Raw genomic sequence first — 14793 nt, forward strand, 5'->3', positions numbered from 1 at the left:
GTGAAGGTCAGATAAAACATCCACACATGGTTTGCCCACGGTTAGTCAATACACTGTATTTGCCATAGGAAAGGCTGAGTAATTTACCAGTGATCAGTGTACTCATAACTCACCACAATTATTGTGGTTCTTACAATAATTGTGAGCCCTGTGCTCCAGAGAGCCCAGGGGTAACTCCTACCTTTGGGTGCTGCCGTCTTCTTTGGAATGCCAAATTCTGAATCTGAATCAGAGTTCACAGTTTCCACCTTCTTGGCCTTGGGAGCTCTTTTAGGCTTAGGGGGAGCATCTAGTTTTGCTGTTGGAAGTTAAAAGATAATAAATAAATTCACAAATTGGTTGAACATATTAAAATATACTAGATACTCCAATTATGGCATGAATGGCAGACATTAAAACAAGATGAGTGATTTCTGCACTGGGGGAAAACATACTTCAGTTTTTATGGTGGAACTGTGTGAAATAAACAGGAGGTTTCCTGCATCCTGCTCTGAGAAGGACTGGCGCACCCAGTACTATTCCAGGTTCTTGGCTGAATACTGTTTCATCTTTTTGAGTACAAACCAGGTTACTAGTGGGTAAAGCAGCAACAGAAGTCCTCCAGCTTGGATACTCTCACCATGTCTGGATACATCACAGTATCCAGCTGCTTGTGACATTTTTTCCTTCAGGGTGGTATGACTGTGGACTGCTTTCCCCAGGATTACTGCAGGGGTTTGGGAGGCAGTGCCTCGTCTCTGTGACATTGCTTTCTGTCAATCTCAGTGAAAAGGAACTTTGGAAAATGCTGAAAGGAGAGGAAGGGAACATTCTACATTTTCTGGAGAATTTCAGTCAGTGCCATACAACTAATCTGGCTGTCTTTAAAAGATGGTGCTTGGAATGTTCCCACAGTGGGTGTCAAGGGATAGAATCATGGAACCATCTAGGTCAGAGAAGACTCTTAAGATCATCAGGTCACAATGAATGACTTTTGCAGAAACCTCAGATACACACCTGACCTACCCTCTATCAGCCACAGGTGCCTCAAACAGACACAAGTACAAATACTCCAGATACCAGGAACGTGGATGTTTGGGAGAACTCAAATTTAATTTATGGGATCACAAGGGGGATGTGTTTGGAGAACAAGAGTGTCTCCACAAGCATTTTAGTTATGATGCCTTGAACTGCAGAAACAGAGGTACAACACACTGCCACAGACACTGGATTTGTTGTTCCCTGGAAACAGCCTGGTATCAGTGGGTAACTCCTGTGAAGTCTGTCCAAAGGACAGCAAACCCCTTAGCTGTTACCTGATGGCTAAAGGAATGGTGTCCAGAACACTGACTTCCCTCTGTACTAAATACAGGGAGATTCTCATCTGCTACTTTAACTTACACCCCTAATGGCTGCACAAGTGTGAAGGATCTCTTGACAGCAGCTTGATGGCAAATCAGTTCAGCCAAGCTCTCCACTCAGTAACATGACAGGAAACAGAGTGTGCAGCACAATCAATGTACACAGGCTCTCAAGAAGCCCAAGTTTTTAGCAGGAAGTCCAGGTATGGTATCAGTCCCACAGATGATGCAAAGAGTAGACCTCACTGCTAGAATCTCAGCAGCTGGGCTGTTCAAAGCTGTTCAAGCTGAGCAGCTGCTTATCCAGAGTTAGCCTGCTTTTCAAATTTCCCTTAGGCTTTACTATAAAGCCCTAAAACCACAGACAGCTCAAATAGTCATGGAAAAGTTCAGCTGTCTCTTGATCCTCTGTAGTGAACAGCAGAGGTCAAGAGATTTCATCCCAAATTGATCAGAGTCTGAAGTCACAAGAAATCAAACAGCTCTGGAACAATCATTTCAGCCACACACAATAAGCACTCTCAGTGTGAGGGTGAGTGGGTGGAATATGACATTACCAGAAAATGGGTTCTGAGGAGGCTGCTGCAAAGTCCATGCCGATGGACTTAGAATCAAAGAGACTACGAAAGGGTAACCAGATGACCAATGAACTAAACCTGCTGGGTTATCACTGAACTGTCCAGCTGTGATGATGAAAGTGTGGTCATGTCTGATCTGGGCAGAAAAGAAGAGCTGAAAACTGGCAAAAGCAACCGGTCATGCTGCCATGCACTGAGAAGGAGAGTGCCCCTAAGGCTACTCAGAAGGCAAAAATTTAACTTGCTTGCAAGAGAGCTGGTTTATACCTATTCTGTGTGTGCACAGGTTAATGAGAAACTCAGAAACAGATCACAGCTCTATTTGAAGGTTTCAAGTTAGGCTAATGACAATTTACTCACATCCAGAAAACAGAGGGAGAAAGATTGAACGTTAAATTGCATCCATGCCTGGCTACTGCATACAGAGTTCACTCTTCCATTTTCTGGAGTACAGAAATTCAATATAAAAGACTACTCTATTAGAGATCAGCTATTTCTGTATGCAATCTTTATTTACTGTACTACAGAACTCTACCAACAACTGGGAAGTGTCTGAGAAGTAATCAGGCATTCACTGATTTGAACTGTTAACAAATTGGAGTGGACACAATGCATTAAGAAATAGATTAGAAATAGGGAGGCAAAGGGGGAAAGGGTGGAAAGATGCTGCAGTTCACTGGTGCCTAAAATAGAAAACAATATATTTTTTTCTCATTTTTAAGAGAATAAGTTAACTATTGTAACTGGCTACTTTCTTGTCATTCTCCTTGAGGTACCTGTTTTTACAGAAGAATTAATATATTAAGTTCAGCTGCAAGTTGGTCAAAAGAAGTTTTAAAAAACAAAGGCCCCAGTATCATAAGGAAAAAAATGCAAGATGACAGCTCTAAAAGCTGACTAATAACTGAAAGAATTTATACCTCTGAAGTCTGAGGAGAGTCTCTCATTCTCTGTTCCAAGAGGAAAAAGTGATAGCCTGCTGTGCTGGTTTTGGCTGGGACAGAGTTTGTTTTCTTCATTGTAGGTGGTAGGGGACTGTGTTTTGTATTTGGGCTGGAGATGATGTTTACAAAGGAGGGATATTTTGCTGCTGCTCACACCATCACACCAGAAAGGGGCTGGGGGTGCACAAGGAGTTGTGAGGGGACAGTCCAGACAGCTGTCTCCAACTGACCCAAGGGATATTCAACACCTCCTGGTGGCATGCTCCACTTTACTTCTCCCCTGAAGCTAAAAACCTCCCATGAGTTAAACTATAAAGGCTGAACACCACCTCCGGTCATGGAAGGTAAGAAGTTCTGGCACTACAAAGTAGCCAGTGGAAAGAAACTAATTCATATTATTAAGGAGCTGGAGAAAGTTCATACCCTGTTGCTGAATTTCAATGAGTTCAAATACCCTATTGCTGAATTTCACAGAGCTCAAAATAAATGGAAGCAGTTCCCACTTTGAAGACTGAAGAGACAATGAAAAGGTGGAGATGATGACTTTCAAATAAAAGGATTGGCTTCCAGGCCAATTCTATACATACCCTTTTTAGCAGCTACTGTTTTACTTGGAATTTTCTCTGTTTGTTTTGGGGCAAAAGATGATGAGAAAACAGGAGCAGAATCCTCATCATCACTGTCCAATTTTGTTGTATCTACAACCACAGAGTAAGTTTAGAATAAGATCCATTCATGGCATATATTAATTACATCAATATTAACTACAGAAAAATTCATCTCAAGTAAGTGTTTGTGATGCTACAGCTATGGATGTACTGTAACTTCCTTACCTATGATACAAGCTTTGTTCCTCTAAAGATCAGAAGTTCTTTCACTTTCCACCTTTATAAAGAGGAAGGATGTGGACATCCTTCTCCTGTAACTACTCTGTGAAGTTTCTGTGTACCACTCCCCAAAATATCCCATTAATAGTTGCTATGAAAATTAAACGGAACTGTGAAAAAAATCTCACCATCATCTGTCTTCTGAGAGTAAGATGGAAAAGAGAAGATGTTCCCAAAATCTTGATTTTTCTTGGCTTGAGATGTTTTTCTACTTACAAGCAAACAAAAAGGGAATTGTATGAGTTACATCAAGCACATAGTAAAGTACGTGGACATCATAAATATCCATGCAAAATTTAAATCCTTTTTTAACATTTCCAGCATTTTTGTATCTGCTTGCAGCAAACCCCTAAAATTGACATCCAGTCAAGAAATCCAGGCATTTGAAATTAACAGAATTACATTTTTTTTCAATAGTTCTTTATACCAGACTGGCACAAGACAGAAAACAAAGAACCTTTAAAAACATAGTTTAACAGATGATATTACAGACCGTGTATCATAACTATTCTATCTGTTATTATATTAGTCTTTTAAATCATGAGTCACCCCTGCAGAGGTCAGTTGCAAGGCTGAGATAACATACACTTGAATTCCTCCACATTTTATTTTTCACGGTGCATGTAGAGCAATAACAGCTGATGTTTCTCAGTTTTGTTCAGAAACTTTTTCATTGAAAAAATTATTAATAAAAAAATCCTACTGAGTTACAGTACTTACTCTGGAGATGGCTTTGATTTGGCTGGGGAGAAGTCATACTCATCTTTTTCTAAGCTGTCTGAGGGAACAAACTCATCTTCTCTGTCATTTGTAACTGGAGAGGCTTTTACTTTGAGCTCATCCAAATCGTTGTTATTGTTGGCATCATCATCATCGTCGGCATCATCTTCTTCTTCTGAGAAGTCAAAAGTGTACTTGGGCCTCTCAGCTGAGAAAATCACACATGTTCACATTTCAGGAGAGCTGTTTATGTTATATAATACAGACACATATACAAATCAAAGTGGAAGTCAGTGAACAATCCCTGCCTCAGAGTACACAAGATGAAAGAATGGTGAATAATAAATTTGTTTCAGCCTGGAAGAATAAAGGGTTGAAAAGAATAAAAAATAATTTAGATGTTAGCAAACATCCAACACCTCTTGTGGCTTGCCCAGCCACCTTCAGCTAAAGGCATTATGGAGACATTGTGCATCAGTACTTTTAAGGAATGAGAATCCTTCACTTAAAATTGAAGCTTTCTTGAATCTACCATTTGAACATTCTTCCTAATTTTCCAGAAATTCTGTGGGGGCTTTTTAAACCATCACATACTTACATACTTTCCAAACTTTCAGTCTTCGTTTTCATGGAGTGTTCAGAATTTTTCTGACAATTTTTTACTTGCCTTGTAGGCCTTATTTGGCAGTATACTTGTATCAGAGTAATGTTTTTGTTTGTAAGAATATTGTCTTGTCTGTTTCTTCTATAATTCACTAGTTTAGTGAATAATTTCTATTCTACTGTTTAGAATAGGGGACAAGATTTCTGATCCAAATTACAAAATCTATCATAAGAAAGATCCTGATCTTGGCTTAAGAGTATTCTTCACACAGTGAAGAAAATGTAATGCAAGTTACCTGTAGGCAATAAAGTCCTAAAGGAAGTCCTATTGTCAAAGGAAAATGTGGGTTTGTAGTTGAAACTTTCAGTCACAATACACAATTCACAAAGTCTTGGGTACCTGCAGCTCTCCTAAGCAGAGAGTCTCTTGGAATAATCACAGGCTCATTTTCTTCTAAATCACTTTCAGACTTGGATTCATCATCTGACCATGGGTTTCGTTTCTTCACTTTTTTTGCATTGGGTTTTGTAGATGATGGTGTCCTCCTTACCCTGGCACCTGCCAAAAGTAAAAGCATTTACTACAGTCAGGTTAAAAAATATTTTCATCTTTTCTAATTGTTTACAAATTTAGTATAAATTTTCATCTTAAAAAGTTCTCCTTTAAACACTGTACATTTTCTTTTCCCCAAAAGTTATAAATTTTCCTCTCCTCCCTGAAGGAAGATTTAACATGAAATTATTTCACACAGAACCTGACCAGCTGCTGCCAAAGAAATTTGTTTTATGACTGAAAAACATAAAATCTCTAATTTTAAGTTTCGCCATCAAATTTGTGTTTCTTTAAAGATTGCTAGAGTTTTCCAGGCAAAGAATGTGCAGTTTTCCATTATTCAGGGAACATGATCAGAAACAGTTATTGGATAAATACAACAAACATGGGAAGTAGAGGATATCCTATTGTGGAGAGGGGGTAAAAATGTGGTCAGCCAATTGCAGGGCAAGCTCAGGTCAAGCTGGGCTAATTGGCCCTGGCTCAACAGTGGTTGTGGGAGATTTGAGCTGCAAAGAGACAAGTCAGTCATAACTGTACTCAGTGAATCTACTCAGCTTGGATAAGCCCCTGAATAATTAAACCCAGATCTTATCTCAGAACAATAATTTGTGCAACCACGTTTTTTTCCTTTCTTCTGAAAAAATAAACCCCCTCATATTTAAATCTTCTGTCTCCAGCTTTCTTTTTTTGTTGCTGCCTTCCTGTTACTAGGTATTCCTCAAACAGCAATAATAAATTCCCACTAGTAGAGGAAATGGGGAAGTGAATGTAGGTCACCTGCCAAGCTACAGCACCCACAACTTTCTGAAAGTCAGAATGACTGAATATGTCAATAGAAAAATACATTTATATAATCAAGTTCTACAATCTATAGTATTACACAGACTGAGGGACTGCAGGCGACTGCCCTGTCCTTCAATATCAAAGAGCACACAAACTAGACATTTCAGTTTGCAAGTAATTAGATGCATTATGTAAAAATAATCTATTTTTCTATACACAAGTTTGAAGATTTAGACCCCTCCTGCCCTCACAATTCAAATGTAGAAAATGTAAGATCCATCACCCCCCCGGAAAGTACCTTACACAAAGAAATTTCAGAATACTTTCAAATATTTCATTTTAGGGAAGAAAACCAGATGAAATAGTGAATATTGTGCTGTATTTCCCTTCTCACACTGTGTTAAAAATGCATTTCATGCTCAGTAAGTACATAACAAAGGTGAAATATGGCTGTGTAAGGATCTTACCAGGCTCCTTCTTCTCTCTCTTGGGTTTAGGGGTTTTAGCTGCTGCAGCTGATGCATTCAAAGAGTCATCCCCACCACCTTCAGCTGGCACACCACCAAACTCTTCATCAAATTCCATTTTTATTGCTAGAGAATCAGTTTCACCCTAAAATTACAAAATAAAATAACTTACACCTTTATATTTCAAGATTGAATTGGAATAGTTTTGCAGATGATAATAAATGACTAGTATATCAACATTTGTTGAACAGTCTTGGAAAGAAGTTATCTCAATAACAACACCTGAACAATACGCAGTCTCATGAGATTTGCAAATGTAAAAGAAATCCAGCACAAATTTCTTAAGCATTAGGTGAGCAAAACAGTGCAAATACAGCACCAGTGATAATCTGACAATTTGGATTTATGCTACTGGAATAAAATACTCCAGTATAAAACTAAAAATACCAGCTAAATAATAAATAATTTAACTGCAGCAGTCATTTTGGTTTACCTTTTTCTTTTTCAGCAATTTCCTGCTGGCATCAGCTTTCATGGCAGATGTAATCTGTGGAACTATTCTTCTGCCAAATGGTGATGGCATGGTCTCTTCCAGCTGGAGTTTCTTCATCTTGGGTTTCCCAACTTTGCCTTTTATTGGTTTGCCAACCATGCCAGCCAGAACATCTTCTCTTTCCTGTGCTTCTACTTTCTAACAAACGAGAGGAGGCAGGAGGGGGGAAACACATTATTTTTTAATGAGGACAAAGTGGAACATGATTATTTAAGATTCAGTTCCTTTATGCATGGAGCATAAGGCTCCCCTTAATTCTCACTTGAATTGGAACACAATTTTCAGTTCTGGAACTGTGTCCACTCAATCTTGGTAAATTCGTTACCCAGTAGAGCTAAAAACTAGACTTTTATTCAAGAATAAATACAAACTTTTGGACACTGTTACACTGAAAAATCTTTCTTCTCTCCAGTTTTTATTTTGCAAGTATGTGTCTGGTACTGTTGTAAGTTTCCATTATTTCAGCATTTAACTTAAACATTTAGTTTTGAAGTGTGTCACTTCAAAAGATTGTACCAACCCTTTTCAAACATGGAAAACTGAGGTTCAGCAGGTTATTCACCAAAGGGACTTAACCTTTTTTCCAGAATAACTGATAAGGCAAACTAAGGACCGCTCATATAGTATTTATAGTCTACACACTTCATTCCTAAATGTACAGTTCTGAATTTGGTAATACTGCCTCACAAAAAATTAGATCATGTAGAACTACTGTAATTATTACCATTACCAGTTACTACTCACAAGTTTTTGTGTCATCTAAAAACTAACTTTCTCCTGGTTATTTTTCTTTTAACATCACTGACTTGGACAAAACATCAAATTGAATAGATGCAAGAAACAATCCCTGAGAAACACTACGAAGAACACAGATATGCAATACTGATTTCCCAGTTACCATTATATTCTGAAATGAATCTACTTTTGATTCAAAATGTGGTATTTTAAAATTATTTTTCTTAAATTTTAATTAATTTTTATTAGTTAGAGGTTTTAATTAAATTAATATGAAATTTCACGTTTTAGAAATATATATAAAGTAAAACATACTTCAAGCTCTTCAACAAAGGCTGCTAGATCTTCTTTCCAGAGGTCTGAAGGAGATTTCCTTTTAAGATCATTTAGTTCTCTCTCCTAAAACATGAAAGTAGTATAGAGAATGTAATCACAACTAAAGCAAACGCCACTGAAGACTAAACATTCCCAACAGGCACATCAGCATTTACTGTGCTGTTTCAGAACAAGCCTTCCAGGTGTACCAACCTTGGAATCTCTCTGCTTGATCAACTCTTCCACCTTCTCTTTTGTGAGTGACCACAGGGACATGTTCAAAATGTAGTTGAAGTCAGGGCCAGAGGCTGGACCAGAAGCAGAGGAAGCATCATCATTTGCATTCTGAGAGTCCTCCTCTTCTGCTGCCTGAGGTGAAACATTCCCAATTACAAGTATTAGTGATCTTAGCTGTGTGCATGAACTGTGACACTGCTCCAAAGCACCACCACACAGTAGCAATGTGTGCCCTCACAGATTCAATAACCTGAACATATTCTGGACCTTTCCAAAAGGCCGTGTTCCTGGGACCTTCTAGAGCTGATTATTTAATCATTTGATTTAAGAAAACAAATTGAACCTGTGCTAGAGCCTTGAATGTTGCTGGCTGCAGATACTGGTGCTGTCCCACCCATCTCTCAGGGCTGAGACATTTGCCCTTTGGGTATTCATTGATATATCTGTTCCTTTAGAAAATGAGCACAGTCCTTTGAATAACAGCTGGTATCAAAGCCCCAAATCTGCAAACTGGGGTTTGAGAGTAGATAAAAATTCCTCTAAATAACAGTCTTGTTTTAAAATAGAAATAATTCCATAGAGTTAAAATACAGTATTAAAAATACAAAACAAATGTGAAATGAAAACAAATAGCTAAAACAGTGGCAAAGATAAAGGATGGGTGACAGAACTTCAAAGCTGCTTTTTAAAGCAGTTCCATCTGCCCATAGTAATGGAAATGTAATTTTGAAATAAAGTCGTCACATCTCTCTTTTGGAACAATAAAAACTGGTTGCTTTTAAAAAAAGCAGAAACAAATATAGGTCAAGGTCACGGTCAAATTTACTACAGTAACTTTAAAAGTCTTAGCTTTATAATATCCATGTTTCTTTACAGAAAAGCAATTAATAAGTTATGTTGAAATAATTACATTTACTAATTAGTTGTATGTGTGGGGTAACCGATGCAGCACTTTCTGTATCAGGCAGTCGGAAATTCAGCTGCTGGTTTTGATTTGGGTACATTAAGAAATTCAGTCCTCTGCAATCTCATTTTTAGACTTGTACTATCTAGCTTTCTTCTAAGCATTATCCATATATAATACCAGTATTATGTGACTTTATTTTTGTGTAAGTTCAATGTTTTTTTTTTAATGGAAGCCAATAAGGAGTAATGAATAGTGTTTTTAAAGTGCTATGTGTGTGTTATAAATTAAGTTAGACTACTAGAAAACAAACAATATCATTTATAACAGTAACAACATCAACAATATCTAGGTTATTACCTTTTCCTGTGCTTCTTTCCAGGCTTTTACTGGATCAGATTCATAACCTCTCTGGACCAACATCTGAATCAAATCTCTCTTTGATCTGTTCTCTACAAGACACACACAAACACAGAGGAGGGGAGGAAAAAAAGAAGACGGAAAGTCAGTGTTGTGAAAACCCTGCATATAAGCATTTTTAATTATACTTAAAATACTTTCCAGATCTGCCCCCACTGTTAAGAATTCTTTACTCACCAATGGTAATTTTTCCTTGTATCTTCTCCAGGATGAAACGAGCTTGGTTGTTCAGCTTGGTGGACTCTGCACCCAGCATTCCCACAAGCCACTCCTTGCGCAGGCTGTAATAATGTAACCGCAGATCAAAGAACTCCTTCAAGATGTCCTGCACAGTTTCATACTTCTTTAAGCACCCCATGTGATCAAACAGCACCTAGAAAATACAGGATGGACTTGAGAGAGGCTGTGTGACTCAAACTTTGTTAGCCCTTGTGTAAGTGTTCAGTTCTACTGCATGTATAAAAGCACTGTACAAAAAGTGGTACTTAGAGGAGTGTGAACTCAAACCTCACTTTGGAGCTACACAGCACAGAGCTGGATGGTCTTTATTTTTATTCACAAGGAGATTTAGGATGAGATTTATGGCAGTACAATCAAACAAAAAGACAGCTATATAGAGCAATATGCCTGAGTTCACTTGAATGACTAATTTTATCTACATATTAAATCACAAGTTCAGCAGCAACTGATGATTCACAACTATTTAATGTAACAGTTGCAAAGCTTAATAATCCTTAATAATCTTTCAATTCAGCTGTGAAATCTGTCACTTTTCAGCGTGAAAACTACCATCCTTCAAGTCCGAGCACAAAGTAAGAAATCATTTTTACTTGATAGGTGAAATCAATCCTGTCTGGCTTCTGACATCTCCAGTTTAGACATTTATAGGTGAACTAGTCACCCTTGGTGCCCTCCATAGTCAACTGGAAGAAATAAACCCCTCTAGGGGATAATTCATCTATCCAAAATAGCTATCTGGGAGCTGGGGGACAATGGCCAAGCTCACATAACTTTTTAAGGTTCTTACACTAGGGCAGATTAATTCGCACACAGGTACAGAAAGCGGTTCTTACAATTTATTATTTATTTTGGCAGGCAGAAAATGCAGGAATTCAGCTGCAAAACATTTTGTAATCTGTGAAATGTAAAACTGACAACAGATTCTCACAGTTGTTCCTACAGTTGTTTAAACATGTGAGAAATACCATCACCCTGATTTGGTAGATTGGCTTTTCAAGTACTATCTAGAAAATTAGTTGAGCAAGGCCTGTTTCCTTTTCCAATTCTGTGGTCATTAATTTATTTTTAACCTATTTTCACATAGCTTTTGATGTACACAGCAATAGCAACAATAACGATATTTGCATTTTGTGATAATATCTGAAAGTAGCATCTGCCATAAAAAACAGAACTGTTTTTTCAGTATCTGAAAATACAGGATATTTGGAAATCTTCACAGAAATTAACTTACATTCAAATCCCTCTCAGAATAGACAGATGTGTATTTATTCATATTCTTAGTAATTAACAGCACTATTATGTCTTCATCAGTTTAAGAATAGTGCTTGCTATACCTTACCACCTAAAATTGGATTTATGCTGGTGGAAACATTGGATCATTTAATTCATATTAGAGGAGTAACAGTCTTGCAGAAAGTGCAATTTTGAAAATGTAATTTGTCTTAAGTTTAAAACTCAAATCTAATTATAATATGGCAGAAAGTTATTTGTATGATCAACTTTACATTAACCACTTTTGGTTCACTGCACAGGAGATTTTCAATTACAGGAAGGCAACCACACCAGGCCTATCTTATTTGAAAGATTTATCACAAAATGGATTAGCTTATTCATATTGACTTAGTATTGGTCATCATGACAGTTTTCTACTATTGAAACAATTTCAAATACACAATGCACTGTTCAATACCAAGAACCAAAGTATACTACAAAAACATTTGATTTTACAACAAACAACAGTAGGGATTCTAATAGCCAAACATGAAAAAGTTACCATAGAATTACAAGTAAGACTTGTTTGAAGCTTAAAGACTTTGTGCAATCCAGCAGCTTCTGCCTGTGCAAGCTTTTCTTCTGTCATTTTCACAACAAATTTCACAGTTGTATCAGTGTGATACTCCTTATAGTCAGAAATTAATGCTGGAGTCTTTTCCGTCCCATTCAACATAGGTTCTAGAACCTGTTCTTTGTACACCTGTTGAAAATAGGGCAGCAAAAAACAGAACCACTTGAAATGCCTTAAAACTGCAAACCAAATGAACAGCATCAACTTTCAAAGCTCTGTGCATTACATCTGGTACCAGTTACAACTTAGAGAGCCAGTATAACCTGCAAAATGCAGGCCAAGAGTAGCACAAACATAAGAGGCAGAAACCAGGACAGACAGGCCTCCTGTAAAGTGGATTAAGCAGGAGAAGCATGGACAGCTGATGGCACAAACAGAGAAACATCTTCTACAAAAGCACACAGGAGAATGAAACCATGTTCCCTTCCGTGTATGTATAATCAGAAATTGTGTTAGAAGTTCACACAGATGTAGGATTAAATAATTCAATGAGGAATTCTTCACTCTTTTTTGTTTATATTAAAATGTATTTCACTATTACTTACCTGGGTCCATGTCCTTACAGGAAGCTCTGTAATCTCTACTGTGTTCCTGTCGACAACAAATATTTCACCACTCACTACATACTGATTTTGACCAAGTTCCTGAATGGTTCCTTTGAAGTTTTTGTAGTTTGGAAGCTGAAATTGGAAAAATCATCAAAGTGGTAATAATTTTTATAATAAAATGTCAAAAAAATATTTCTTTTCCATACTCCATACAATTATCATTATATTGCCCTAACACGTCAACAAACCTCTCAGACTGTGAAAATCTGAGGTCATAGGAAAAATACTACAGAAAAAACAGAATACAAATACACACATGCAAGTGACAGGACCAATTATCTTACTGTCCACAGATTAGAAAAATTGTTAAGATGATGCAGCTGAACCCAGTGAGGTGGTGGGGTTTTGTTTTGATTCTTTAATCTGTTTTTTTTCTTCCTCTTTCTTAAAGAAAACTCTAAGCACAATTAAGGCTTGACAGAAAGCAGATTAACACCCCACAATAAGTATACAGACGTGGTGCTACCTCCCCTAACCATTTTTTTATTTTTGTGCTGTTTGGCAAAGATAGTGGAGCCCATCCAGGTCAAATTGTAACTAACAGGCTGAGGAATTTTTTTAACAGGATTGATTTCCTTATCCAGCTTGACACAAACACATACCAGCATACAGAAAGGAGCTAGATGGAGGCAGAACTGCCTCTTTCAAGCACAGTGAGCTTCAATTGACTGTGAGACTACACAGAAGGCCTAGGAGTCCTAAAGGAAGGGCAATAGATTGCATTAATTTAAAAAAAAATCTCATTATTCCCAAGAATTTGAAAAAGGAAAGCCAGTATGTCTTGAAAATTGATATTGCACAATCAGTGAACTGTGATCTAAATAGGAAAGAAAAGATGTTTCTGCTTCTATAGCTTAGTAAACACAGCCAAGCAGCAATATTCATCAGTTGTAAAATTAAGGTTACATCCACTGTATTTCATATCCTGGTCACAGATATTATCGGTTCACACAGGTATTCTTTCTGCCCTATTTTTTTCACACCACTTCTGGGACTTCCAAAATTTTGAATAAACAGAAGCTAAATGCACTTCAGAAGTTGCTGATTTCCTTGAACAGCAGCAATATCTTTTCCTCTGCCTACAGATATATAAAACAGAGAACAATTCAGACAAGAGAAAGGAAATGTTAACCTTAACTGAAAATACTTGAGTAGTACCTTCAAAAAGGAAGAGTGATACAACTTTTTACTCCACTGCCATGTCACAACTACCCTGCAAGGCTTGTAACAGTCAGCAGACTGCACAAAAAGTCCCTAAAATAATTGCTAAAAATACAAATAGCAATATTTTTACTTCAAAGTTAACTTCCCCAGCCTCATCCAACAGTCAAGTAGAACTTCTACATAAAATTACTGGGACAAACCAACTCAGATGCTCCAATAATTAAGAAGTTCTAAAGAGACAGGAATTGATTCATTCTGTAAGTAAACACATATAAAATACCAGTGTATATACTATTATTTTTACCATTGGGTGGGGATCTAGGCCATCCAGCATTCGTCTGACATTGTTTACAATCTCTCTGGTATCATAGTTTGGAAGTTTGCATGCCCAGCCAGTGCCAATTCCTTCAGCTCCGTTTACTAAGACCATGGGAATGATGGGAATGTACCATTCAGGCTCTACACGCTGGTTGTCATCATACAGGAATTTAAGCAAGTTGTCATCCACTGATGGAAAAAGTAGCCTTGCTAAAGGGCTTTAAAAAGAAAAAAAAGAAAACCATTTAACCTCAAGTCCAGTAAGTAAAGAATATTTTGCTTTAGCAGCCCTAGGGCCCAGATATGATCTGTTTGCAGATTTTTCTCACATCTTTTTCTCTCTTTGCCATTCTGAAGCTGAAAATCCAATGTACACATCTCCTGAGATAACAAAGTTCTTCCCAATGGAAGAGTGTGTTCATAATAGATGGAAGTTTGTTTCCTTCACAGAAACACATGTACCTGGTACACTAGCAACTGCTGACATTTAGGATCTACAAAATATCATTCTTTGAAGCTTTCAGAACACACAGCTCAGTGTGACACTGGGGCACTCAGTAATAAAGCAACACAGC

The 14793-nt window shown here is 37.5% G+C and overlaps 1 protein-coding gene across 4 annotated transcripts in view; it reads right to left on the minus strand.

Moving 5' to 3' along the window:
• TOP2B (DNA topoisomerase II beta) overlaps positions 1-14793 on the minus strand; it is a 61792-nt gene that overhangs the window by 1415 nt on the left and 45584 nt on the right. Inside the window, exons 21-34 of one of the 4 annotated variants that reach the window (XM_030943207.1) lie at positions 14205-14436; positions 12674-12808; positions 12057-12257; positions 10220-10415; positions 9983-10074; positions 8695-8850; positions 8482-8565; positions 7372-7569; positions 6879-7023; positions 5473-5631; positions 4470-4677; positions 3878-3957; positions 3450-3560; positions 182-298 (exon numbers count right to left, since the gene is read on the minus strand). In XM_030943207.1, coding sequence (XP_030799067.1) covers positions 182-298; positions 3450-3560; positions 3878-3957; positions 4470-4677; positions 5473-5631; positions 6879-7023; positions 7372-7569; positions 8482-8565; positions 8695-8850; positions 9983-10074; positions 10220-10415; positions 12057-12257; positions 12674-12808; positions 14205-14436 — 2114 coding nt within the window. Of the gene's footprint in view, positions 1-181; positions 299-3449; positions 3561-3877; positions 3961-4469; positions 4678-5472; positions 5632-6878; positions 7024-7371; positions 7570-8481; positions 8566-8694; positions 8851-9982; positions 10075-10219; positions 10416-12056; positions 12258-12673; positions 12809-14204; positions 14437-14793 lie in introns of all 4 variants that reach the window. The other 3 variants (XM_030943205.1, XM_030943209.1, XM_030943208.1) reach the window with 3 other exon arrangements.

This window comes from Camarhynchus parvulus, chromosome 2, assembly GCF_901933205.1.
Source record: "Camarhynchus parvulus chromosome 2, STF_HiC, whole genome shotgun sequence".
Classification (NCBI taxonomy): domain Eukaryota; kingdom Metazoa; phylum Chordata; class Aves; order Passeriformes; family Thraupidae; genus Camarhynchus; species Camarhynchus parvulus.